The sequence below is a fragment of the Trichechus manatus genome, unplaced genomic scaffold (genome assembly GCF_000243295.1).
Source record: "Trichechus manatus latirostris isolate Lorelei unplaced genomic scaffold, TriManLat1.0 scaffold00021, whole genome shotgun sequence".
In the NCBI taxonomy this organism is placed as follows: Eukaryota; Metazoa; Chordata; class Mammalia; order Sirenia; family Trichechidae; genus Trichechus; species Trichechus manatus.
Window position 1 is genome coordinate 20,121,956 of NW_004443957.1, and position 27,602 is coordinate 20,149,557.

The 27,602-nt window shown below is 38.5% G+C and overlaps 1 protein-coding gene and 1 pseudogene across 2 annotated transcripts in view; one reads left to right on the plus strand and one right to left on the minus strand.

Moving 5' to 3' along the window:
• The window catches only part of DHX9 (DExH-box helicase 9), a 69,946-nt gene extending 45,939 nt beyond the window's left edge, over nucleotides 1–24,007 (plus strand). For both annotated transcript variants that reach the window (XM_023728114.1, XM_023728115.1), the window contains 12 exons: nucleotides 884–1,097; nucleotides 1,281–1,375; nucleotides 1,674–1,747; nucleotides 2,897–3,049; nucleotides 6,716–6,876; nucleotides 7,678–7,789; nucleotides 8,413–8,574; nucleotides 8,689–8,816; nucleotides 10,321–10,550; nucleotides 10,714–10,829; nucleotides 14,924–15,124; nucleotides 18,059–24,007. In XM_023728114.1, the coding sequence (XP_023583882.1) occupies nucleotides 884–1,097; nucleotides 1,281–1,375; nucleotides 1,674–1,747; nucleotides 2,897–3,049; nucleotides 6,716–6,876; nucleotides 7,678–7,789; nucleotides 8,413–8,574; nucleotides 8,689–8,816; nucleotides 10,321–10,550; nucleotides 10,714–10,829; nucleotides 14,924–15,124; nucleotides 18,059–18,440 (2,028 nt within the window). In that variant the 3' untranslated portion in view covers nucleotides 18,441–24,007. The remainder of the gene's footprint in view (nucleotides 1–883; nucleotides 1,098–1,280; nucleotides 1,376–1,673; nucleotides 1,748–2,896; nucleotides 3,050–6,715; nucleotides 6,877–7,677; nucleotides 7,790–8,412; nucleotides 8,575–8,688; nucleotides 8,817–10,320; nucleotides 10,551–10,713; nucleotides 10,830–14,923; nucleotides 15,125–18,058) is intronic.
• On the minus strand, nucleotides 19,947–21,085 carry LOC101356712 (zinc finger CCCH domain-containing protein 14-like; annotated as a pseudogene).
• Nucleotides 24,008–27,602: the final 3,595 nt, after the last annotated feature.

The window sequence follows — 27,602 nt, forward strand, 5'->3', positions numbered from 1 at the left end:
GTTGATGTGTTGTGAGATTGTTAACCATTGTCATAGGGCAACATTTGTAGTAACTGTTAAATGAGAAACTATTTTGTTCTGTAAGCCTTCACCTTAAGTGAGAATAACAGCATAATTGGAAGAGCATAGTCAATGTCACTGAACTGTGTATGTAGAAATTTTTGAAACGATGTCTCTTTGGCTATGTGTATTTTTACCAAAAAAAAAAAGGTTGAGAATTTAGAGGGTTAATATGTTGGGTTGTTAACCAGTGTCATAAAACAACATGTGTACTGCTGTTTCATGAGAAACTATTTGTTCTGTAAGCCTTCACCTGAAGTACAATAAAATAAAATAAACTTGTAGGCTAAAATAGAGTAGAAAGAAAGGCCTGGTGATCCCCTTCTGAAAATTAGCCAGTAAAAATCTTATGAATTACAACAGAATATTGTCCAACTCACTTGCTGTGGACGTGCCATCAGGTGGGATCAGTTACCAGCGGACATTATGTTTCGTGAAGTAGAGGGACAACGAGGGCAAGAAAGACCCTCAGCAAGATAGATCGGCACAATAGCTACAGCGCTAGACTTCAACATGCTGATGATCAGATTGGGCAACATCTTGTTCTGTTGTACATAAGGTCAGCATGAATCCATGTCTACTTGACAGCAACTTCATAAAATAATAATTCAGATTTAATTATTTATATGTTAAATATAGGTATAGTTCATATTAGAAAAACTAAGTATAAATTGTGCAGTAGGTTCTACGTCTTCAGAAATTACATTCTGTGTATCAGTATATGATAAATCTGCTGTAATTAATAAGGACGTTAGGTGTCATTTGAACATTAAGGCTACATCTAGAAGAGTTATCTCATGACCTAGCTCCATACTTTTTGCAGGCAAATTGCAACCTGATCTGTGGTGATGAATATGGTCCAGAAACAAGGATGAGCATGGCTCAGTTGAATGAAAAAGAAACTCCTTTTGAACTCATCGAGGCTCTGCTTAAGTACATCGAGACTCTTAATGTTCCTGGAGCTGTGTTGGTTTTTCTGCCTGGCTGGAATCTCATTTATACTATGCAGAAGCATTTGGAAATGAATGCACATTTTGGTATGAGTCTTTGAATTCTCACATATTTGAGAGTGGAAATAATAATTTTCCTTGTACCATAGCCAACGTGTGAAAATACAGAAAATTTAGTGTTGTCTCTATTTTCTCAGTAAAATGTACATAATGAAGAGTGATTTTTAAACCAGTATCCTATTTTTAGTCCTTAACCTTTCTGTATTTTAGGGAGCCATCGGTATCAGATTCTCCCTCTGCATTCTCAGATTCCCCGAGAGGAACAGCGCAAAGTGTTTGATCCAGTACCAGTGGGAGTAACCAAGGTAACTATTAACCATTACTATTGAGGGGTGGGAAGTGACGTAGATACTCAACAAATGTTACAGCTCGTCAAAAGCAACCAAAAAAGTTGAGGAGGGAAAGCTCATCTATATTGAGAAGGAAAAAAGGAGTCATCTTTCCCTGAGCTTAGTAGGTTTTTTATTATCCAGTTCTGTATGAGTGATTGTTTAAGGCTTCTGTAATTCTTTTGTCATTTGTTGCATAAGCAAATCAGTCCTTTCAAGTACATAATAGGAATATTTTCTAAATTTCAGTTTTTCTTGTGTCATTTCTTCACAGGTTATTTTGTCCACAAATATTGCCGAGACAAGCATTACTATAAATGATGTTGTTTATGTCATTGATTCCTGCAAGTAAGTTCCCAGGGAACCTGTTGCCTAGAATAAATCTTTTGAGTGTTGTCTTACCAACTAGAAACTTCTTACCTTAGATACCAGTTGACACAATCAAAAACACCTTATTTCTTACACCTTCAAAATTATAGTGCATCTGTATATACCAGATTATGAGCTAATTAATAATTCTGAGTAATTCTGTTGATCACAACAAATCAGTTATCATGATAGAAGGTGACTAACTTCTGACTTCCCTACTGTTTCTGTCTGCTGGTATTCTGCTGATTTCCCATTGGGTATTTCTGTTGATCACTGCCATATGATAGCATGCAGATGTTTCAGCGCATGACAGATGTCCTACTGCAGGCCACTCATTTAAGAATTAAAGGACTTTGTGTTTGGTGTGAAATGATCCTGGCAGATACACAGGGAGGCATTGTATATAAATAATTATATGGTAGTTGATACGCAGAAAGGACAGCAAACTTGGTTATATCTGGCCAGCTTGTGCCCCATGTCTTCTGTCCATAGTTCTTCAGTCTATCCTGGGAATTGAGAAAAATTTCCCAGTGCCCACCTTAGGGAATGATGAATAGCATTCAGCTCTTTTGGGCCAATGCCAATCAGTAGCAGCTGCTTATATGTAAAATTGAAAGATTCTTAGGTTGCTTAGTCATTCAGAAGGACCATGCAGGCACTGCTTGGTGAGGTGCGGTGTTGTGTCAGGTGCTGCACATATTCCAGGTTAGCAGATAACCTTTAGGGAATAGAGAGTAAAGATGACTTAGCTAATTACCACTTGCTTACACGTATGTCCCAGGTCCTGTTTTAAATGCTTTACATTTATTCACTTAATGTTTATAAAAAACCTATGAAGTATAGGTAGCAGTATTGTCTCATTTTCAGATGAGGAAAATGAGGCACAGAGAAATTATGTAACTTGGCCTGCGTCATCCAGCTGGTAACTGGCACATGTATGTTATATTGCCTTTTAGTTGACAGGAGAGTGGGTGCATAGGCAAATTGCTGATTCTTATTTGTGCTCTTCACATTAGGCATCAGAAGTAGGAATGGCTATCTGAAAAGCATCCATTACTTGTTGAAAACTTAATAGATGTTATTGGTAGTCCGTATTGGCTTTAGAAGTAACCCTTCATTCCTATTCAGGCAGAAAGTTAAGCTGTTTACTGCTCACAACAACATGACCAACTATGCTACGGTATGGGCATCCAAAACAAACCTTGAGCAGCGGAAAGGGCGAGCAGGCCGTGTACGGCCTGGATTCTGCTTTCACCTCTGCAGCCGAGCTCGTTTTGAGAGGTAAGACTAATTATTATTTTTTAACCTTTTTGTTGTTGTTATTACTACTGTTGAGAATATACACAACAAAACATACACCAGTTCAACAGCTTCTACATGTACAAGTCAGTGACACTGTGTTCTTTGAGTTGTACATCCATCCTCACCTTCCTTTTCTGAGTTGTTCCTTCCCCATTAACATAAACTCACTGCCTCCTAAGGTTCCTATCTAATCTTTCAAGTTGCTGTTGTCACTTTGATCCCATATAGATAGTTCTTAAAAGAACGTAATGTTTAAGGCAGATGTCTTTTACTAGTTAAGTAGACTACTGTTTGGTTTTAAGAAGACTTCAGGGAATATTTTTGGTTTAAAGGTTACCCCAGGGCAGTAGTTTCAGGGGTTTATCTAACCTCCATGGTTTCAGAAAGTCTGGAGTCCATGAGAATTTGAAATCCTGTTCTGCATTTTACCCTTTTTGATCAGGATTCTTCTATAGAATCTTAGATCATAATGTTCAGTAGTGGTAGCCGGGCACTATCCAGCTCTTTTGGTTTCATGGCATAGGAGGTGGTTGTTCATGGAGGCAATTGGCCACACATTCCATATTCTCCTCCTATTCCTGACTCTCCTTCCTCTGTTGCTCCAGGCAAATGGAGACCAATCCTCGTGCCTTCAGGTGGCCGCTTGCAAGCTTTTAATACCCAGGCACTACTCAACGAAGTAGGAGGTAGAGCAGAAACACTAAACATGTTATTAGGCCATTTAACTGGGGTGTGCCATGAAACCATGACCCTAAACCTTCAAACCAGAGAACCAAATCTCATGAGGTTTTTGGTTGTACTTAAGCAACCTCAGCTGTTAGTGTTTTTTTTTCCTCGTCGTAAATACATCTATCACACAACTTTTGTCAATTCAACTTTTTACAAGTGTACAACTTACCGACATTGACAACTATTACACAATAACCGGTTGGGCAACCCTACCCTTGTTCAGTGCAGTTTTTCCAAGTCTGCTGAATCCCCCCTCTCCCTCCTGCTAACCACTAATAAACTTTGGTGGAGAGGTAAGACTAATTCTTGAATAAAGATTGAAGTTTGTTGTTTTTCTTTTTTAAACCCCTTTACACATTCTCTCTCCCTCTCTGTCCCGCTATGGACTTAACTCAGGACATAAATGCCTCCAGTTAAGTATGATTGGAGGAAGTTTAATGTAGATAGTAAAATTGTGTCATAAGAATGAAAAATCAGAAATTGTCACTCGGTGGCGTGTTTAATTCCAGTTTTCTGATAACTAATACTTTTTTTGAAGGATAACATACAGATACTATTTTGGCTTCACATAGCTTTATCATTTTGGGATTACTGATGCTTGAGGAATGGTTTATTTTATGAAAATTTAAGTTAAAAATAATGATACCTTTGTACTGATAGAATATTTCTTTTGTTCAGTGTCATCACATCATCTCCTGATATGATCCTTATCACATCCCTGTGGGCCTTATTTGGATAATGAAACTAAAACTTGGAAGGTTTAGCTGACTTAATCATTAATTAGACTATACCAGAGCCGAGACTGAAATCCAAGTCTCTGAATTCCCTGTCCAATTTCATTTACGCTACATGGCTTTTTTGGGAATGTTTGTGTATGGAACCTAATGGTGAAAAACGTCCATCTCTCTGACTTACATGTTTAAGATAGGTATTTAGTTGAATGTTGAAGTTCACGTGGTACACATCAGAATTAACCAGTTGATGATAATAAAGGTAGAGTGGGGTTTGTGTGTGTGTTTATTACAATAAAATGTGGGACAGACTAGGTTAGGTGACCAGATATATAAAATATGCTGAAGAAGTGTCAAGGAAACTTTGATTTGCTTTTACACTGGTAAAATGTGGCTCCCATTTAATTGTATCAGTGTAGGTTTATGTGAGCATCAGAAATTAACTCAGTAGACTGGCTGTTAACATTTGGAAGGTCCATAGTTGTTTTTAAACTTCCGGTTGGCCCTTAAACTGAAGAAATAAGTACTGTACTCTTAACAAGCTTACAGTAAAATCACCTATTAATATTAGCAACAGCATAAATAGACCTTTAATAGGGGATTTTGTTCTTTTTTCTATAGGGTGGGAAACAGATATGATACGTACTTATATGTAAACCTGATTTAAGCTGGGCTAAGACCTGCCAGCAGTGTTGAAATCACCTGTAAATGATTCCCACGAATCTTCACTATGAATGGTTTGTAGGGAATAAGCCTGAATTAGAAATGTAAAGACTTGGATTTGTATCTATTACATTATAGAACCTAATCTTTTACAGTCGTTAAGCCTCATTCTACAAAATTCTATAGAATTTCTATAAAATGAGTTTGTTCTTATCCTCTCTGTTTCTTTAGTTATAAAAGGAAGATGGTGATATGTAACTCATAGAATTGGTGTGAGAATTAAATGAATTAATAATGTAAAATACTTAGAATACTGTGTCTGACACATATTAAGCTCTTAGGAAATGTTACCTGTTATCACTGTTAATGTTATAATAATAATTTTTATTATTAAATTTTTGATGGGTTAGATAATTTGTAAGATCCTTTCCAATGACACTAAGATTTCTGGTCAAGGAAGAGAGGTGTGGGGAGATGTTTGTATTAGCCTCCATCTCCCACAAAACTGTTTTTTGAACATTTTATTGTGCTTTAGGTGAAAGTTTACATAGCAAATTAGTTTTCCAATCAGTAATTCTTCACTAATTATTCCGTGACATTGGTTGCAATGCCCACAGTGTGGCAGCACTCTCCCCATTTCCTCCCTGGGTTCTCCATTTCCATTAGTCCGCTTTCCCTCTTCCTCCCTGCCTTCTCATCTTTGGTTTTGGGCAAATGTTGCCCTTTAGGTGTCGTATTATTGATCATTCTAAGGAGCACATTCTTCACGGGTGTTACTGTTTATTTTATACCCCTGTCTATTATTTGACTGAAAGTTGGCCACCTTGAGTGTCTTCATTTTCAAGTTAGAAGGTTGTCTTAGGGCAGTAGTCTCAGGTTCCTCCAGTCTCTTTGAGACCAGTAAGTCTGGTGGTTTTTTTTGTTTCTTTAATTTTGTTCTATGTTTTTTAACCCATTCTAACTGAGACCCTTCTGTTATGATCCCAGTCAGAGTGGTCGGTAGTGGTAGCCAGGCACCATCTATTTCTTCTGGTGTCAGGTTAGAGGAGGCTGTCCCACAAAACATCTTGCTAGCATTTTTAACACACATTTGTCAACAGACTAGACCTAAAGAAGCCATAGATGGGGGTACATACATTAGGATTTTGGGATAATTTATCCATCTTCCTAACTGTTCCTCAGCCTAGTGGTTAAGAGCTCGGCTGCTAACCAAAAGGTCGTCAGTTTGAATGTACCAGGCACTTCTGTGTCCTGTAGGGTCCCTATGAGTTGGAATTGACTCGACAGCAGCGGGTTTTGTTTTTTGGTTAAGTGTCCCTCAGCTGAAAATGCTATCAAGCTGTAAGGGTAAGGTCAGACACTACTACTGTAGCAGTTAAGAGGGTCTTGTCAAGAGTGTCTTTGTAGTGAATTTTAAAAGGGAAGGGCAGCTCTGTATCCGTGGTTATCTCTCTGCAAAGATTTTACTAAACATCTGTCTACACACAAGAAGGATGGTTATTTTATGTTTGTTTTCTCTTAGACTTGAAACCCACATGACACCAGAGATGTTCCGAACACCATTGCATGAAATTGCTTTGAGCATAAAACTTCTTCGTCTGGGAGGAATTGGTCAGTTCCTGGCCAAGGCCATTGAACCTCCACCTTTGGATGCTGTCATTGAAGCAGAGCACACTCTCAGAGGTACCTGCAAATACAGACCTACTTAACACAAATGTTAATTATACCATCTGTCTTGTCCTGGCAAGTAATACTTAACAAATGAATCAAGAAGGTATAGTCAACAGGGATGTGATAATAAGGCTTCCAGTGTTGCTTTATATACTTAGTATGGTCAGTATTGTAATGAGCAACATGAGGGAAGAAGGGATAACATGAGTCTTACTTTGGGGGGGAAAAAATTAAGAGGCGAAAGCATGGTGTCATCTCTTAACCAGTACTTAAAAATCAGAATATCGATTACTCATGACACCCACAATATTTTATGCACATCTTTTAGAATACCTATTAATGTTTTCTTATCAGCTGTATTACATTAGCAGTATAGCATAATAGAGAAAAATAAGGGCTTTGGAGCCAGTTGGATCTGAATTCAAATTATGAATCTGATATTCACCTGTTATGTGAACTTCAGGCTTTTCTCCAAGTTTCATTTTTCTCTCTAAAAATCAAAAGATGCTTTTAAGACTTACATGTATATACTTATGCTGCTGTCATAGTTGTTATTGGTTTTATACTGTATTCAGCATTATAACTTGCAGGGTCTGCTTCTGGTACCTTCATGTTAGGTGCTCCAGAAATTGGTTTTGTTTTGTTGTATTTTTGAGTGAAGAGAATTGTTGGCTGTGGGCGTGGTGTTGGCAGTTGCCTTGACAAATGATGAGCACTATCCTAACCTTAATCTACAAAGAAATGTTTCATCTTTGCCTAGGTTAAACGGGTAGTCATTACTGTTTTTACTCACAAAGAAATATCTCCCCACAGAGCTTGATGCGTTAGATGCCAATGATGAGTTGACTCCTCTGGGACGGATCCTGGCTAAACTCCCCATTGAGCCTCGTTTTGGCAAAATGATGATAATGGGGTGTATTTTCTAGTAAGTGCTTTGTTTTATCGCTGATAGCTAAATAGTAGAATAACTTCAGAATCTTCTTCCCCACCGCCACCCCCACCCCAATTCAAAAAACTAGGCTCAGAAGAAAAAACTAAATATTTTTAAGTAGAGAGAAATAGCATATCTAGCTAACGAGAGAAGAATCCCAACATGAGAAGAATGAGCAGTTCCAGTAGATGGACTTCTGGGCCTACCTTACTGGGAGAAAGAGCACAGATTTCTCAAACGAGAGGTACATTTCATTCCAGTAGGTAAGTTTAGTTCTCCCTCGAAAGAGAATAGCATTAGGAAAAGAGGAATATTTTATCAGAAAGTTTTGAAGATTAAGAGATTTGGTAATATGAAGAAGAGAGATTATGAAAGGAAAAATATAGTACTTTGTCATGGTTTAAGGTAAATATGCAGCTGATAATATCAGAGTTCATTGTTTTCTTTCTCTTTCTGCTTCTGGAGAGAGCAGCTTTAGAGGTCTCAAGCCAATTTCAGTGCTGACAGAAGCGGTATCATAATGAATTAAAAGACTCCTGCCCACCATTGACAGTATTGCTCCAGTTGCTGACAAAATGATCATCTAGTCTGGATTTAACTGTCTGTGTTTGTTTCAGTGTGGGAGATGCTGTCTGTACCATCTCTGCTGCCACCTGCTTTCCAGAGCCTTTCATCAGTGAAGGAAAGCGACTGGGTTATATCCATCGAAATTTTGCTGGAAACAGATTTTCTGATCATGTGGCCCTTTTATCAGTATTCCAGGCCTGGGATGATGCTAGGTATGGGCTTCAAAGAGTTATTGTAAGATTTGGGTGTACCATCCCTAGTTTTCTAATCTGTATCTAGTTACTTGATCTTTGAGAATGACTCCGTATCATGCATATTTATTTTAGAATGGGTGGAGAAGAGGCAGAGATACGTTTTTGTGAGCACAAAAGACTCAATATGGCTACACTAAGAATGACTTGGGAAGCCAAAGTTCAGCTCAAAGAGATTCTGATTAATTCTGGATTTCCAGAAGGTAAGAGTCTTCACATTTTTCAGGTATATCAGAATTGATATTTATATAGTAGTTGCAAATGGATAATGATACATTTTAGCTTCAAACTTTATACCTGATGCTTTCTCTATGTTCCCAGCTATTTCTTAGTTCTTTGAAGCATTGTGACTTCAGTATTTTCATATGAATTCAGTCTTTAATAAAGGAAGCAAAAAGTATGATGCTGAAAGGCAAAGTAATTGTAATGTTGTAATGTAGTGCACAGGTAATAGCTGTTTTAAGAATTATTCTGTTTTGATCAAGGTGTTATTTACCTCTTTTTATTTTGTGAAGAACAGTGGTCTAGCTTTTAGAACCTGTAAAATGAGCAGTTTGAGGTTGAAGAGCCTCATATAGTGGTTTAAGAAGTGGTTCATCAGTCTACCTGTATGTTCATTTTTAGGCTTATTATAAATTCTTTTACCTTACATTTTAAATGGCTTTTATTTAAACTTTGAGTGTACAGACAATTACAAAGGACTTTATGATATAGGTGATTCGGACACAATGATCCAACTCTTCATTTCTTGATATAAAGTTGAGCTATAGTATTTTTCTTCTTAAACGAGATTAAAAGGCAGAATTATTTTCTAAAACATTAAGAGCTGGAACATGTTACCAAAAACAGGGCTAGTTTAGTTGAGAGATACAAGATAGTTGGGCAAGATGATAGATTTTAAAGGAAGATGATCTAAATAAAAGTTATTTGTTCCCTTTCTTTTTAAACACTGTTGCAAACTGAAGTTTAACTGTTCTCAAAATCAAAGGAAGGAGAAAGCAGTTTTTTATGTGCAGGAATCTTTACAGGAGCCCTAGTGGCGCACGGTTAAGCATTCAGCTGGTAACTGAAAGGTCAACGGTTCAAACCCACCAACTGCTCCATGGGAGAAAGATGTGGCGGTCTGCTTCCGTAAACATTTACAGCCTTGGAAACCCTATGGGGCAGTTCTACTCTGTCGTATAGGATCGCTATGAGTTGGAATCGACTCGACAGCAGTGGGTTTGGTTTTTTCGTTGTTGTTGGTTTAGAATCTTCACAACAATCCTGAGATGTTGTGATAAGTGTGATAAATGTGATAATATTATTCCATTTTATAAATCAAGAAACAAGTTTGAGTCATTTGTCTAAACTCATTCTTTGTTTAGAACAGAATGTATCCCATGCTCTTAGCACTTCATGATTTCCAATAAATGATAAAATCTCAAGGTATAGTCTGGGTAAAAACATCAGCCCTCTTCCAGTGGGTGCCCCCTTGGATTGTTACTCCATTTTTTCTAGAAGTAGCAACTATTTGAGAAAACTAAAATGGAATATTTGACTGTAGTTCTATCAGTCTAGTTCTTATTCTGAGAGTAGCTGGTTTTTTTGGAGATTGCTTAGAAGTAATCACCCGAAGCTTATGCATATTTTAGTATTGTGTTTACTTGGAATATAATATGAGGGTTAGGCAGTTATCTAATCTCTGTGTCTCATTGCTCCGTACAGAATGTTTGCTGACACAAGTGTTTACTAACACTGGACCAGATAATAATTTGGATGTTGTTATCTCTCTCCTGGCCTTTGGTGTATATCCCAATGTGTGCTATCATAAGGAAAAGAGAAAGATTCTCACCACTGAAGGACGTAATGCACTTATCCACAAGTCTTCTGTTAATTGTCCCTTTAGCAGCCAGGACATGAAGTACCCTTGTCCCTTCTTTGTATTTGGTGAAAAGGTAAGAAAAAATGAGGGAAGTTTACATTAAAAACCCAAGTTACCTTTTCAATCAGTGGGAACATGAGTTTTAATTTTCAAAGTATGTTTCATTGTCATTATATGGCATTTTTTTGGCATTTGGAATCTCAACTATTTCCTCTTGCCTCTTTCTCCATCTACAGATTCGAACCCGAGCCATCTCTGCTAAAGGCATGACCTTGGTGACCCCTCTGCAGTTGCTACTCTTCGCCTCCAAGAAAGTCCAATCTGATGGGCAGCTTGTGCTTGTAGATGACTGGTATGGACTTTCAGATGTGAACTCCAAACTGAACCCTTTTTAAAATTGAGATGTGATGGCGTTCATGTGCTAACCTGATTTAATTTGTAAAGCAAACATGGCAAAGTTTGCTGGCACAAATAAGGTGCTTTATAACATTTTCTTTTCTTGGAGACAAGTAAATCTTGGTGGTATGGTTTACTGTAAACTAAGTTCTTAAATTGACTATACCTATAGAAACAAATACCTTAGGGATGTGATCTCCCACCATCATTATTACCCTATGAAATGAGAGTTTTATGAGCACCTAGGTACCACTGTTCACATACTCTACATATTGATTAGAGACTAGTGGTAAGCACATAGTAATAAGCACTTAGCAAAAATGGAATAAACTTAATGAACAGTTAGTAGGTTCAGCCATATTCTATTTTTTCTAATGTTTATTTTTTTTATTGTGCTTTTAAGTGAAAGTTTACAGCTCAGGTTAGTTTGTCATACAAAAATTTATACACACATTGTTATGTGACCTTAGTTCCTCTCCCTGTAATGTGTCAGCACGCTCCTCCTTTCCACCCTGGATTTGCTGTGTCCATTCAACCAGCTCCTGTCCCTTTCTGCCTTCCAATCTCGCCTCTGGACAGGAGCTGCCTGTTTAGTCTCATACGTCTGCTTGAACTAAGAAGAACACACTTTGCAAGTATCATTTTATGTCTTATAGTCCAGTCTATTTTGTTTGAAGAGTTGGCTTCGGGAATGTTTTTAGTTTTGGGTTAACAGAGTCTGGGAGCCATGTCTTCTGGGGTTCTTCCCCATCTCAGTCAGATCATTAAGTCTGGTCTTCTTACTAGAATTTGAGTTCTGCACCCCACCTTTCTCCTGCTGCATCAGGAACTCTCTGATGTGTTCCCTCTCAGGGCAGTCATTGGTGGTAGCTGGGCACCATCTAGTTCTTCTGGTCTCAGGATGATGCAGTCTCTGGTTTATGTGGCCCTTTTTGTTTTCTTGGGCTAATATTTTCCTTGTGTCTCTTGTGTTCTTCATTCTCCTTTGCTCCAGGTGGGTTGGGACCAATTGATGCATCTTAGATGGCCGCTTGCTAGCTTTTCAGTCCCCAGACACACCAAATGCAGAACATTTTCTTAATAAGCCTTGTTATGCCAGTTGACCTAGATGTCCCCTGAAACCATGGTCCCCCGACCCTCGCCCCTGCTACTCTTTCCCTCGAAGTGTTTGGTTGTATTCAGGAAACTTCTTAGCTTTGGTTTAGTCCAGTTGTGCTGACTTCCCCTGTATTGTGTTTTTTCCTTTCCTTCAACTAAGAGAATTTTTGTCTACTATCTAGTTGGTGAATTCCCCTCTCCCTACCTCCCTACCCCCGTAACCATCAAAGAATGTTTTTTTTCTGTATTTAAACCTTTTCTTGAGTTCTTATAATAGTGATCTCATACAACGTTTGTCCGTTTGCAACTAATTTCACTCAGCATAATGCCGTCCGGATTCATCCATGTTACAGGTGTCTCCTGGATTGATCGTTGTTCTTTATCATTGCATAGTATTCCATTGTGTGAATATACTATAATTTGTCCATTCGTCCGTTGATGGGCACCTAGGTTGCTACCCATCTTTTTGCTATTATGAGCAGTGCTACAGTGAACATGGGTGTGCATATATCTATTCGTGTGAAGGCTCTATTATTTCTCTGGGATGTATTCCATGGAGTGGGATTGCTGGGTCATATGGTATTTCTATTTCTAGCTTTTTAAGGAAGTGCCAAATCGATTTCCAAGTAGTTATACCATTTTACATTTCCCACCAGTAGTGTGTAAGTGGTCCAGTTTGTCCACAACCTTTCCAGCATTTATTATTTTGTGTTTTTTGGATTAATGCTAGCCTTGTTAGGGTGAGATGATCTCTCATTGTAGTTTTGATCTGCATTTCTCTAATGACTAATGATCGTGAGCATTTCTTCATGTGGCTGTTACCCACCTAAATATCTTGTTTGGCGAAGTGCCTCTTCATTTCCTTTGGCCATTTTTTAAATGGGTTATTTGTCTTTTTGTTGTTGAGGTTTTGCAGTATTTTGTAGATTTTAGAGATTAGACACTGATCGGATTTGTCGTAGCCAAAAATGTTATCCCAGTCTGTAGGTTGTTTTTACTGTTTTGGTGAGGACTTTTGATGAGCGTAAGTGTTTGATTTTTAGGAGCTCCCAGTTACCTAGTCTCTCTTCTGGTGCTTGTGCATTGTTACTTATGGTTCATATTGTGTTTATGCCATGTATTAGGGCTCCTAGCGTTGTCCCTATTTTTTCTTCCATGATCTTTATCATTTTAGATTTTATATGTAGGTTTTTGATCCATTGTGAGTTAGTTTTTGTGAATGGTGTGAGGTATGGGTCTTGTTTCATTTTTTTACGGATGGGATATCTGGTTGCGCCAGCACCATTTGTTAAAGGGACTGTCTTTTCCCCATTTAACAGACTTTGGACCTTTGTTAAATATCAGCTGCTGATAGGTGGATGAATTTACATCTGGATTCTCAGTTCTGTTCCATTGGTCTTTGTATCTGTTGTTGTACCAGTACCAGCCTGTTTTGACTACCGTGGCCATATAACAGGTTCTAAAATCAGGTAGTGTGAGGCCTCCCACTTTGTTCTTTTTCAGTAATGCTTTACTTAAACCCCGGGCCTCTTCCCTTTCCAAATAAAGTTGGTGATTTGTTTCTCCATCTCATTAAAAAATGTTGGAATTTGGATCGGGACTGCACCGTATGTGTAGATCGCTTTGGGTAGAACTGATATTTTCACAATGTTGAGTCTTCTATCCGTGAGCAAGGTATGTTTTTCCACTTACGTAGGTCTGTTTTGGTTTCTTGCGGTAGTGTCTTGTAGTTTTTCTTTGTATAGGTGTTTTACATCTATGGTTAGATTTATTCCGAAGTATTTTATCCTTTTGGGGTCTGTTGTAAATGGTCTTGATTTGATGATTTCCTCTTCAAAGTTCTTTTTGTTGGTATAGATGAATCCAACTGTTTTTTGTATGTTTATCTTGTTTCCCTGATACTTTCCTTAAATCTGTTAGTTCCAGTAGTTTTCTTGTGAATTCTTTGGGGCTTTCTGTGTAGAAGATCATATCATCCACAAATAGGGATACTTCTTCCTTACCAGTTTGGATGCTCTTTCTTTTTCTAGCCTATTTGCTCTGGTTAGGACCTCTAATACAGTATTGAGAAAGAGTGGTGATAAAGGTCATCCTTGTCTGGTTCCCGTTCTCAAAGGGAATGCTTTCATGCTCTCTGCATTTAGGATGATATTGGCTGTGGGCTTTATATAAATGCCCTTAATTATGTTGAGGAATTTCCCTTCTATTCTGTTTTGCTGAGAGTTTTTTTCATGAATGGGTATTGTACTTTGTCAAATGCCTTTTCTGCGTCAGTTGCTAAGATCATGTGGTTCTTGTGTTTTGTTTATTTATGTAATGGATTAATTGCATTGATTGTTTTTCTAATGTTGACACATCCTTGCATACCTGGTATGAATCCCACTTGGTCATAGTGAATTATTTTTTTGATATGTTGTTGAATTCTATTGGCTAGAGTTTTGTTGAGGATTTTTGCATCTATGTTCATGAGGCTTATTTGTCTGTAATTTTCTTTTTCTGTGGTGTCTTTACCTGGTTTTGGTGTCAGGGTTATGCTGGCTTCATAGAATGAGTTTGGGAGTATTCCATTCTTTTCTGTGCTCTGAAATACCTTTAGCAGTAGTAGTGTTAACTCTTCCCTGAAAGTCTGGTAGAATTCTTCAGTGAAACCATCAGGGCCTGTCAGCCATATTCTTGAAAGCCTTGAAAACTCCTTGTTGTCAGTATTGTGCTTGGTAGACTTAGTAGTTCAAGAAGCCTGCTAATAGTTAGCAGTAAATTTTAAGAGGTTGGTGCAAAATACAGTTATTCTTCATACTGTGTTTGCCTAAGTGAGGCCCTTCCAGTAGTTGAAAATACTGATTCTTGGTAAGGAGTTAAAATTTATTCCATCACTTGCTGTGTGTGAAATTGAGAGGTAATAATTTTTTTCCGTATGTATCCCTCTCATTTTTTATTGTATTTCTTCTTCAGGATCAGACTGCAAATATCCCATGAAGCTGCTGCCTGCATCACTGCTCTCCGGGCAGCTATGGAGGCTCTGGTTGTTGAAGTAACCAAACAGCCTGACATCATCAGCCAGTTGGACCCTGCAAATGAACGAATGCTCAACATGATCCGCCAAATCTCTAGGCCCTCGGCTGCTGGCATCACCCTTATGATTGGTAGTGTACGGTGAGTGCTACGTTAATTTCTCTTTGAAGCAAGCAGAAAACAATAATCTTACACAGGCCTAGAATTCTCAGTTAGTTGATAGAGCCCTAGTTTTTTAAGTTAAAATTCTGGACAAAAACTGAATATGGAATTTAGTACAGGTAGTCCCTGACTTATGGGGGCTCCATTCCAGTGACACCGTGGTAAGTCAGTTCTTGATACAAGTCGACTACCTTGGTTTTTTTTGTTCTAAAGTTTTCTTTATTATTACCTTTTATTATCATTATCAGTGTCTTTATAAATCCAGGCTTTATTTGTCTTTGGGTGTTTGCATGAGAATGATAACATCAGCAAATTAATGCGCTGCAACATTGTATATAAATACATATTACTAACGATAAGATGGAGAAAACAATGGATACTCATCAGTGCAATTTGTCATTACTTGAATACATCATAAGTTGGAGACTAACGTACTGATAAACACCCAGAACAAAAGAGTCGCATTTCCTTTTGTCTCTGTATTAATAATCTGTATATTACATCATTGCATGTTACAGATAGAAAGAGACCCTAAGGGCACATAATAGTCCAGAGTGGTTGACGTGACTAAAATGACGGAGTCCAGACATTCCTCCTTCCATTGTATTGTTTTGCCATCTTTAATAAAATGTTGATGAGGTGTTAAGTTACTTCTTCCTCAAATGAAAATCATCAGGGTTTCTCTTACCAAATAGAAAAGTATGGCTATCTTAAATAAAGCAAAGAAGTGTGAAATTTAACTCTTACACTTTTTTTTTTTTTTTTTTTTTTTTTGGTGAAAATAAATTTTTCTTTTCCGTGTAACTTCCTTTAGAAATACTTGATACTTACAGAAAAATCAAAAAGTAGTACAGTTACCTACAATCTGTACTTTGATTCACTAATTTGTCAACATTTTTTGACACTTGCTTTCGTATATATACTATAGACACCTATTCCTTTTACTTAATCATTTAGAATTAAGTTGCAGACATGATGACATTTTACATTAATATAGTTTGTACATCTTCTAAGAACAGCCATAATACCATGATCATACCCAAAAAATTGAAGTGTTACAATATTAGCTAACCCTTTCAAGACCCAATTATTTTCTGCTTTGAATTTTTTGTTGATACCATGTGTTTTCATTAAGGGAATGCATACTGAATCATTGAGTGTGTTTGAATTTTTGGTAGGTACTGTGAATTTTTTTCTTGCCTAATCCCACGAATCCTACCCTCAAAATCCAGTGGGACATATATATCCAAAAAAAACTTTTATCAAAATCTATACTTTTCATACCAAAAACATTGACTCAACACCACTTCATTCAGTACCCTGTAGAAACAGTGATTTGAGGCACATGCCCTTTTTTTCTGTTTCAAACTGATACAGGTATCTGCCTGCTAGCAACATGCACTGTTACTAGGAAAGCAATTTCCCAGTAAACTCTAGAAGCAGAAAATACAGGTGGACAACTGTATATCTCAAAGATTATGAAAAGACTAATATGCAAGCATATTCAGACCCTTCTAGTTATTCCCAAAATGTCCTTTATTGCATTTGCTTGTAAACTGTTATAATTTAAAATATCAGAAGTGCTGCGTACTATGTGGATTCTGGTTTCTCTTTGGTTATAACCGAATTAATAACTTTTTAACTTCTATCAAACATAGTACTTTCAGTGTGTGCCAGGCACTATGCTAAGTGCTTTTCTGATACTAACTTATTTTGATATTAGTTCTCTTTAATGAAGTAGGTAGGTAGGTTATTATTCTTTTTAACATAAATGAGGAAACTAAAAAGAAATATTAAGTCAAATCAAGATATCTGCCCAAGATCATACAACTAAATGGTAGAGCCAAATTGAAACTCAGGCAGTATGGCTCCTGAAACAGTGTTCATGTTTATTATGCTGTACTGTGGGCCTCCCAGCTGGTCAGATGTATAGAAGAATTATTGAGAATAAATGATAGAAGATAATGTCCAATGGCAGATAAAACAGATGCAGTGCCATGAGTGTTTAGGAGCGGGAGTGTTTTTGGCAGGAGAGAGACTTCACAGATCATCTGCTCTATGAGAGATAAGTATTTATTATATACAGAGAGGTGGTGTTGATTAAAGCAAGCCATTAGGACTGGAAAGGGTCAGATACGAAAGAGTTTAGCATGTATGAATGTGATGGTGGCCTGAATTACTGCAGAAACAATTGGAACGGGGAGAAGTGAATAGATTGATGAGGCAGGTTTACTGTAGAGAATCAATAGGAATTGATGATGAATTAAAAGTCAGGGTGGGAGCAGTGCAGTGGAGGAAAGAAGAGACTCTTATTTCTAACTTGTGCAACTGCTGAATTGGTAGTGCTAGTCGCTAAGAGAAGCTGCACAGGAGGAATAACTGGTTCGGAGTGCGTTGAGTTGGACTCGGTGGTGGGACATCTTGACACCTGTAATTTTTCATTAGCCCTCATTTTGTTTGCCATATGAAAGAGATTCAGGTGCAGACAAATTACAGGCAGTATGTAGTTCAGAGTTAAAGCAGAAAAATATTTGGTAATAAATACAGACCAAACAGTTTATTGCCATTTCCAGGACAAAAGTATTCCTAACATTATTTAATACTTGTTTTCCTAGAATGCTGTATAGTTTAACTGAGTGAAAGAGATGTGTCTTAAAGTTGTTAGGACATACTGCCAAAATTCACAGTCTTTGAGCAGGAATCAGAAAGAGCTTTAGAAAACAGATGGTTACAGTTGTTCCTTTCTCCTGTGTCTGTTTTGGAGTAGCAGTTTTATTTCAGCTTGTATTCGTGCATTTGGCTTCATTGCCTTTATGCATTAAATTTTAAGTATGATTAAATGTGTACATTTGGTGAGTAGTTGAGAAGTATTAAGACTAATTTACTAAAGTGGTGGTTTTGTGCTTTTTCCAGGTATGGAGATGGTCCACGTCCTCCCAAGATGGCCCGATATGACAATGGAAGTGGATATAGACGGGGCGGTTCTAGTTACAGTGGTGGAGGCTATGGTGGTGGTTATGGCAGTGGAGGCTATGGTAGTGGAGGCTACGGAGGTGGTGGAGGAGGCTACGGTGGCGGCGGCTATGGTGGTGGCTCCAACTCCTATCGGGGAGGATATGGTGGAGGTGGTGGTGGAGGCTTTAGAGGAGGTAGCTATAGAGGAGGTTCTGGAGGAGACTACAGAGGGTCTGGTGGAGGAGGTTACAGAGGCTCGGGGGGATTCCATAGAGGGGGTGGCAGGGGGGGCTTTGGAGGTGGCTACTTTGGACAAGGAAGAGGAGGTGGTGGCTATTAAAGCTTGGTTATATGAGCACCTACCCGTAGACAGTAAAAAAAAAACAAAAATTGCATGCTGTGTATTTTCCCCAAGATGTTTGTTTGCCGCCAGTAAGTAATCCTGTTTTCCACCCACTCTGTGGTTCATTGTAGTTTAAGGAAACCAAGCATATTAGATACGTTAGTGATTTTGTTTATATTATGTAAAAGATAATGATCTATTATAAAAATACCACCATTTGTATTTTTTCTTTAAGAAGTAAAGATTTGCCTTTAAAATTAACTTGATATTTTCTTGGCTTTAGTTTAATACAATAGAAAATAAAGTATTACACTGAATAGTGGCCATGTATTTGTTGATCTTAACATAGTATAATCATTTTATGTTGCCAGTTACATATGTTTTAAAAACATCAGAGGAAAAATTATACTTTGTGTTTCAGAAGTATACCAAGTAATATTACATATTACTGGTAACCAGTTAGACTAAATAGTCTTGAAATTGAGTGTTAACTCTTGCAGCAAATACTGGCCAGTGCAAGGAAAGTAAGTGAAAGTGTCACCAAGCATAAAATTTAGAATTTGACATTCTTCTGTATTTAGTATCACAAAGGGCATTTGTTAATTTTACTTATTTTTCATAGTAAAAGCAGTGTATCCCAAGTTTCAAAGATTTGACAAGTTTTGTAAAATATCTTCCATCAGTAGATAGAAACTTTTAAAACCCATAATCTTCTGCCGGGTAGGACTAGGTATTATCAGCTGTTTGAGGTCAGATCCATTTCATGGCATGTAACCATGGTACAGTGATGGTGGAATGGTAAAACATACAGTCGGGTCCTGTACATGGAGTGTTAAACCTAGTGTTCTGGTTAATAGAAGAGACATTCCATTTTCTTACAAACAGGGAAGTAACCGACAGCTAACTTACTAGAAGGTAGTGCTAGCATTGTAGCTGCTGGTTTTGGAAGCAGTACTCGGATTCTTCTCATAGGAGTGAAGAAACAATCTTGTTTAGTATATTTTGTATCATGTTTACAGTTTGGGTGAACAAACATTTTCCAGCAAATTTACAATTGAGAAAGGCTTTCCAAGGTGAAACAGGGTGGTAGTAAGTACGCTTGTCCCCGTTTTTACAGGCAGGACAGTACTTGCAGTGCCTCAGAAGTTTTTCTGGTTTCTGTGCCACATTCAGTTCACTCATCTCAGCTTAACTGCAGTTTTTGCCATTACTGGCTCAGCTTGCAGTAGACAAAGCAGTTGCGTTTGTTGAGCTCCTGACTTTTCTGTATTATCTTTTGTTTCCTCTTTCTTAATAGGAGGACTTATTTATGGGGTACTGCTTTGCCCCTGGAGGAGCCCTGGTGTCACAGTGGTTAGAGCAGTCAGCTGCTAACCATAAAGTCAGCAGTTCGAACCCACAAGCCACTCCAAGGGAGGAGGATGTGGCAGTTATGCTTTTGTAAAGGTTTACAACCTTGGAAACCCTGTGGGGCAGTGCTACTCTGTCTTATAGATAGGGTCACTATGAGTTGGAATTGACTTGACAACAGTGGGTTCGGTTTTGCCCGTGTACCTTCTCTGCTAGCAATTCTTGAGAAGTTTGAGTTCTGGGAATAACTGGAAGTGTCTGTTTCTGATGTAGCCTTTGAGATTAGATTCTTGTTGGCTTGTTTAGAAGGTGGAAGCAAAGGTCTTCTTCAAGTTTCAGGAGCACTGACACTGTTAGAGAGGCTTCTTGTTGAGGAGCCATAGTCATCGTCTTCCTCCTCCATCATGGTTGAATTTATTTATTTTAATAACTGAAACTTTACCACAGGTAACTTTTCTTTCTAATGATTTTTTCCTCAATACCCATTTTTCCCTGAACTGTTTCTGAAGAAGGAGGACTATGTAAGTCTCCTCTAGGTTGTCAGCACTTCTGGTTCTCACAAACGTCATGTATCATATGCCTGATGGTTCTGTGTATCGAGTTGTTTGGCAGCATGAGTACTGTTTTTGCTGCTGTTGAAATTACATCCTGTTTAAATGAGCACCACTGTGAACATTTCAGTTTGCAGATGGCTAATAACAGTAGAAGAACAGGAAGAACCACATGTGTTACTGTAGATATTTTCTGAGATAAGAGATTCTTAAAAAATGGAGGTGTCTTCATCAGTGAGATCATCTGATTCAGGCTTAATATCAGTCACATCAGAGGGTGATGGCTCCCTCAGATGTGTCACTGTTGACATTAGTCAAGTTGTAGTTCCATTATCGTAAGTGATGACATAAGCAGTTTTCTCCTCCTGTCAACTACTGGAAACTGGAATCTCTTTGCAGGTGTGGTGCTAGAAACTGCTAGGGGTGGCTTCTCATCTTGACTGAAACTGCTCTTGTTTGAAGGCGTATTAACATCAAAGATGTTGGTAATCAGAAGACTTTAGACTTGGAGGTTTAGTTGTAACAGAGAAGTTTATCTAGTACAGCATGATGCTATATGGTGAATGAAATTGTGTTGTTCTCTAGAAAAGTAGACAGTTTTCCTGTCATTTTCTCCTGACTTTTCTTGTTAGCCACCACCATCTACTGCATTTAGGAAGTTCTTCAGCTCCTAATTCTTGCAGTTGCCTTTTAATGCCACTTTGAATCTTGCAGGTAGGTCATCTTGGTGCCTAGCTCCATGGCTCCACCGTGGGTGCAGCGCAGCACTGTGTGACACTACTTCCCAAACATTTTCTAGTCTGCTTTTTTGTAAACCAACTGCCATTAGTTTGTTCAGGCTTTCGTTAGCTTTAATGTAACCCTTTGGTGACCCAGTTATTTTCTGCTTTGAATTTTTGGTTGATACCATATGTTTTCATTAATGGAAACATGCTGAATCATTTAGTGTATCTGAGTTTTTGGTAGGTAATATGGATTTTTTTTTTCTTGCCCCCCCACAAGCCTACCTTAAGTGTTCAATGGAACGTATGAAGTACCACTGATTATACCCCAGAGTTCCCACCGGGGTTTGTTGGTACGTATGTGTAACAGATAATTTTGAAAATTTCTATTTTCCTACCAAAAATTCAGATAGGCATACAGTACCCTATAAAAACAGTAATTTGCGGCACACTCCATTTCTTTGGTTTCAAACAGTCATAAAGGTCCCTGCCCTGTGGCAGCTTGCACAGTCAGGGTACAGCAGCTTCCCAGTAAACCCCTGAGGCTGAAAAAGTTCACTGTTGCTGTATGTACCGCTGGGTACAGAAGGATTAACAGGACCACAGCAACCTCTTAACTGATTCTCCTGCCTATAGCCCTGCCTCTCTGCAGTCCATTCTTCACGCTACAGCTAGAGTAAACATTCCCATGTAAATCTCCTATCACCACCACTCTCCTGTTGCCTTCAATTCCACTCTACAGCTGTAACTAGCCATACAGAACTTTTAGCCCCATCAGTGGACTATGGTTTCTCTTGCCCTTTACACATGTAATGAAAATTCCTACAAAATGTATAAATTCAGTAATTCTTGACTGGTAATCATCCCTCCAACAACTTCAACTTGAAATTAGAAATGGAAAGATGGCCAAAAGATGTTGAATTACATCCTCTAAAGCTTGAAAGAACCCACTCAGGCATAGCTGTAATAATCTTGGTATTTAGCTAAAGACCTAAGGAGATTCTTAAGCAGATTTCTAGAACTCTTTTTCCTGTCCTCTGCTCCACAAATTCCAGCTGCTGTCCCCAAACTCCCATCTCTCTCTAACTCAGCAGGACTGCTGTGCTTTGCTCGATTCTCTCTCCCTCTGCCATAATAGTCTGTATCCACACAGAAGTCAAGGTGATTGTAGGGCTCATCTCATTTGTTTCCCTTATCTTAGGCATCACAGTTTTGCAGTTGCCTTTGTTCAGTGTCTGAACACAGTTGTTTTGTAACATTCACAGTTTTCTAGTTTACACGGGAGGGAAAGGTTCCAGTTAGACTGTCATAGCTGTAAGTGGAAGTCCACTCAGGTCATCAGTTTTAATTGTCAAAGAATCCATTATGACATAAGACACAAAAATCATTCCTTTGAAGAAATAATCAGACTTGTGGAGCAGGTTACTACATGGAGCATTACTTTGTGGCAGATTAATACCTTCTGGCATCAACCAGTGTGTTTGTTTGTTTCTCAACCATCCACCTACAGTCTTCCTAGACCAAAGACAATACTCAGTTTAAGGGATGTCGCAGCAGCTGTGAGATTATTGGAAAGCTTGTTCAAAACAAGAGAGATGATCCCTACTTCACCTCCACCCCGACTTCGGAGATAAAGGAGACTGGAAACAATAAAAGAGAATTTGGGAAGAATGCGTGGAAAGGTTTGGAGTTTCTACTCGCCACTCTCTCTTCCACCACACACGTATATTGGGGCTTGTGGGTGTAGTGATAATTGGCACTGACAAAATTGGGTCTTCCCTAACAGTTAAGGCAGGGATGAGAGGACCGGATTTGTGCCCAATTCTTCTGGTTGGCTGCTTGCATAGTTGGCATCTTCACTGTGCACATCTAAGCTGGAGGATAGTGGCAGTGACAACCCATGAGCTCCCTTTGGTGCTAAGAATGATGTGGAAGGGAATTGTAAACTTCTTTAGGTCTGAAGAGATGGTAGAAAGTTAACTGGGAGAAAAAGCTGGTATGCCAGCCCCAGGAAGCCATGCTGCAGATCTGTGTCTAGAAAATGTGGGCAGCGATAGTCCTTGAACACACAACGCAACTACAACTTCATGGGCTCTCCTGTGCCATGAAGATACATGCAGAAGCCTCTGGACACCACCTATGCCAAAAGAACAGATACGGAGAACATGACTGTTGTGCCAGTTTAGGGTCAGCCCAGACAGCTGGAAAGAGGATACCTTCAATCTTGACCAAACACATATTTGAATGCCAGTTTCCCTCCTAATCTGGAAGGAGAGTAAAGAAAATCAGATACAGACTTTGACTCAATTGGAACTGACATAAGAGTTTTGATTTTGACTGGAGAATAAGGTCCCTGAATTTCACTGAGTTTACCTGAAAAGTAGATAATTGTTGGCCAGAAAAGGAACATTTTTAAAAATTCTGTGTGTAGCTGATCGTGTTACATGTACAAGATTTCTGGACCATACGGGGAAAATTGACTATTGAATCTTCCAAAATTAACTGATCCAGGTCACCTGAATTCATCTGAAAACTGGTAATTTAGCTTCTAAGAAAAAATGTGAAAGCCTGCTTCCTGGGAACTAATTAGGGTGACCAACTGTGCTGGTTTGCCTGAGGCTGAGTGATTTCTGGAGATGGAACTTCAAAGTGGTAGAACTGGGAAAGTTCTGGGCAAATTGGGATATGTTGGTCCCCCTAAGATGAATCAAGTTGAAAATATTTTAGCAAGTTTTAGACTTTGAAATTCCACATTTTTTCCAAACCTAGAAATAAATTTAAAGGTAACAAAGGAACTGGCTATATGATCCAATGTTTCCTTTTTCACAACTGGTAAATCTGTAAAATGATATACTGAGTGATTATTTGTAATACTTTGGTAATTATCTTAATTAAAATGATTAGAAATGCATAGCTATTTATAAATAATAGGAAGCACAATTGGATTCGATTAGCCTATTGATTTAAGTAAAATTAATTTTTCTTGGCAATAGTAATTCTAAGCATTTGCAAATTATTCTAATGATAACTACGAAATGCCTTTTAAAATTTGTTGGTAAATAAATGTTCGTCTTATGCAACCAAAAAGCTGCAAAATTTCAAATTACCAAAATATGTAATGGTATAAGTGTTTAAGTATTAAAATGTCTAACAAGTTTTAAAAGTTCACCTAAGTTATTTCGGATGGCTATTCTGTAGAAAAATATATCTTGTTGAAAGGGAAGTAGCTATTTAAGGCTTCAGTTAAATGAAGGATGTGCAAAAGGAACCTTAAATATTGTCTAGTTTAGTGTCCTCAAACTTTTGAGGGTAAGAGGCTCCTTTGAGAATATAACTATGGACTCTCCCCATCAAGAGTCATATACACAATTTTTTTTTTTTTACTTATAACAATTTTAGGTAGTTCACAGACGCTTATAACCTATCTATGTACTTCAGTTTAAGAACGCTTGATTGGCCCAATCACCAAATGTATATAGTATTCTCATTTTTCACTTTAATAGTTTGGGAAAATTAGACCTCTGTCCTCAAATATGTTGCATTCTACCTGACATAAATCTATAAAATCTATGCATGTACCTTCCCACTTGACAACAGCTTCTGTAACCATAGGAACTTTCTTGGTATGTTGTGCTGCTTTAGAGTGTCGTTCAGCCCTTTGGTTTGTATCCACCTGGTACATCACTGTTTCTACTTCATAAACTGACGAAAGACTCACTTTATGGTTCCTGTTCTTCTCTTCAATTTAGACTCTACCCTGGCTGGTACTGGCATGACAGTGGAGTGAGGGAAATGTCCACTTACACTGCCAGACCCTTAGGAAAAGACAGAAAGGAGTTCTAATTCATCCCTTATCATTCCACTCCAGGGCCACTCTTCTAGCCGCAGTTGGTCCTGCTTTTCACCTATGGAATCTTAACGTTTCCATCCCCAGCACCTATGATTAAATGTCCTTGGTTGTAAAACCCACTTCAGTCTTTTGCGTAGGTAGAGACCCACTAGTAGCATTTTCTTGCAGTGCACAGTAAGTAGGGGATATAATGGTTACAAAGATACAGTGCCTATATGAAAAAGCCTGATATGTGTGCAAAAGGGAAGGGCAGAGCAGAAGTAAGGAACTGTGCCTCTTAGGTTCCAAATGAGAATCTCCTGAATTTATACAAGCTGTGTATTAGATAGTTGGTCCTGGTGAAGGAAACTCTTCTTAAATCCCACTAGAGAAGTAGAAGTAGGATTTGTCTTCCCTTGGCCTAGAAAATTAAGATATATGTGGTGGGCAGAATAACAGCCCCCCAAAGATTATACATCCTAATCCCCAGAACCCATAAATACATACTTTGCATCGTAAAAGGACTTCGCAAATATGAGATGGAAAGGTGATCCTAGATTATCCAAATAGGCCCAATCTAATCACAAGAGTCCCTAATAGTGGAAGAAGGCAGATGAGTGTCAGATAAGATGGAAGGAGAGATTTGAAGCTACCAGTGACCCACCATTGCTGGTGGAGGAAGGGGGGAAGAGATTGAAAAAGATGGCCATGAGCCAAGGAATATGGGTGGCTTCTAAAAGCTAGGAACCACATTCATCTGACAGCAAGAAAACGGCAATGTCAGTTCTACAGCTGCAAGGAACTGAATTTGTCACCAACCTAAATGAACACTGAAGTAAATCCTACTCTTAGAGCTTCCAGAGAAGAATGCAACCCTGCCAGCACCTTGATTTTAGCCCAGTGAGGCACTTGTTAACCTGTAGAACTGTTTTAAGATGATAAATTTGCATTGATTAAACCACCACATTGGTGGTAATTTGTTATGGCAGCAGTAGAAAACTAAGACAGGTAGCCACCTTCAAATCGACTCCAACTCTTGGCAACCTTATGTACAGTAGAATGAAATGTTGCGCAGTCCTGCATCTTCAGGATGGCCAGCAAGTTTTAAGTCGTTTGTTGCAGCTACTGTGCCAAGCCATCTCACCAAGGATCTCTCATGCCCTCACTGGTCCTGTACTTCAAGCATGATGTTCTGCTCTACCAACTGATCCCTCCTGTGACGTGTCCAAAGCAAGTGAGTTAGACGGTGTTCTGTTGTGATTCCTAAGGTTTTTATTGGCTAATTTTTAGAAGTCAATCAGCAGTCTTTCTCCCTAGTCTGTCTGAATCTGGAAATTCCACTGAAGCCTGCCCACTGTGGGTGACCTTACTAGTATTTGAAATATTGGTGGCATAGCTTCCAGCATCATAGCAACACGCAGGCCACCAAAGTATGACAAATTGCCGAACAAGTGGTGGAGAAAATAGAAAAACCACGAAAACCAAACCCGTTGCTGTAAATTCCGGCTCACGATTCTATAGGACAGAGTAGAACTGCCCCGTACAGTTTCCAAGGCCGTGAATCTCTGTGGAAGCCGCTACATCTTTCTCCAACTGAGTGGCTGGTGGGTTTGAACCACCAACCTTTTGGTTAGCAACCAAACGCCTTAACCACTGCGCCATATAAGTTCAGTCTTTTATTATAAGGTGTATGTAGAGGGGAGGTGGAGGAGGGAGAGAAGCTTTTAACTTTATGAAAGATCAAAATTCTTAGAAAATTTTACAAGTACTTTGAGCATACTTTAGGGATATAAGAGTAGAGAAAAACTATGACAGTGTTCTGAAATGGGTCTGGAAAAAGAAGCTGGAAACCAGTGACAGCAGCAGAAGAAAGTGAATGACCAGTGAGTGAGAAGTTTGCTCACACAAAGCTATTGCTGTTTCTGCTCACCTCAAAGAGCCGAATTTTGCCCGTCACCTCTTCTTGAAGCCAAAAGTAAGGATGGCAGAGGAGGAGGGTTGGAAGGGAAAATCCTCACTCCTACAACTCACTAAATTCACTGTAGAAAGATTGTTCTTGTTTAGGCCCCCACATTCAGTGTCTTTTATTTCATCCAGCTAACAAGATCTGTGTAAAGCAAAACCTATGTAATTTTACTTCTTAAAAAATAAGGCTGTTCGATAAAACAATGAACACCAATGCTTGAAAAAATATATTATCAACTTTCAGCCTAAAGAGATACTCTACAAACTTGAGGTTGACTTTACTAGGTTATCGGTAACACGAAGTCAAAGTGAAAATGGGGAAGGAAAGGTTTAAGTGTTTGAGCTTGAGGGCTTATTTCTTTTTGTATACTAAAGTCAGTATTTTGTGGAAAAGATCGTTAGTTGTCTCCCAATAATTATTTTTACTTCCTGTCTTAGAAAATAAATCTATGTTAGAGGACATCCAATTCAAGATTCACCGTCAAGATTATATTTCCTGGTGTCATTTCCAGCTAGGTGTAGCCCTGTGGTTACATTGTAGTTTAAAGCATAAAAATTGAAATGATATGTGCCACTTTGTAGAAAGGTCCTATCTCTTCTGCTTGGGATTTGGATCTCATGGCTTGAGCAGCAGGAGCTATCTTGCACCATGAGTTCATCTTAGGAATAGACACCATATAAGGACGAAAACAACATAGAAGCAGCTTGAGTTTGACAGTATGGAACACCTACCACCCCTATC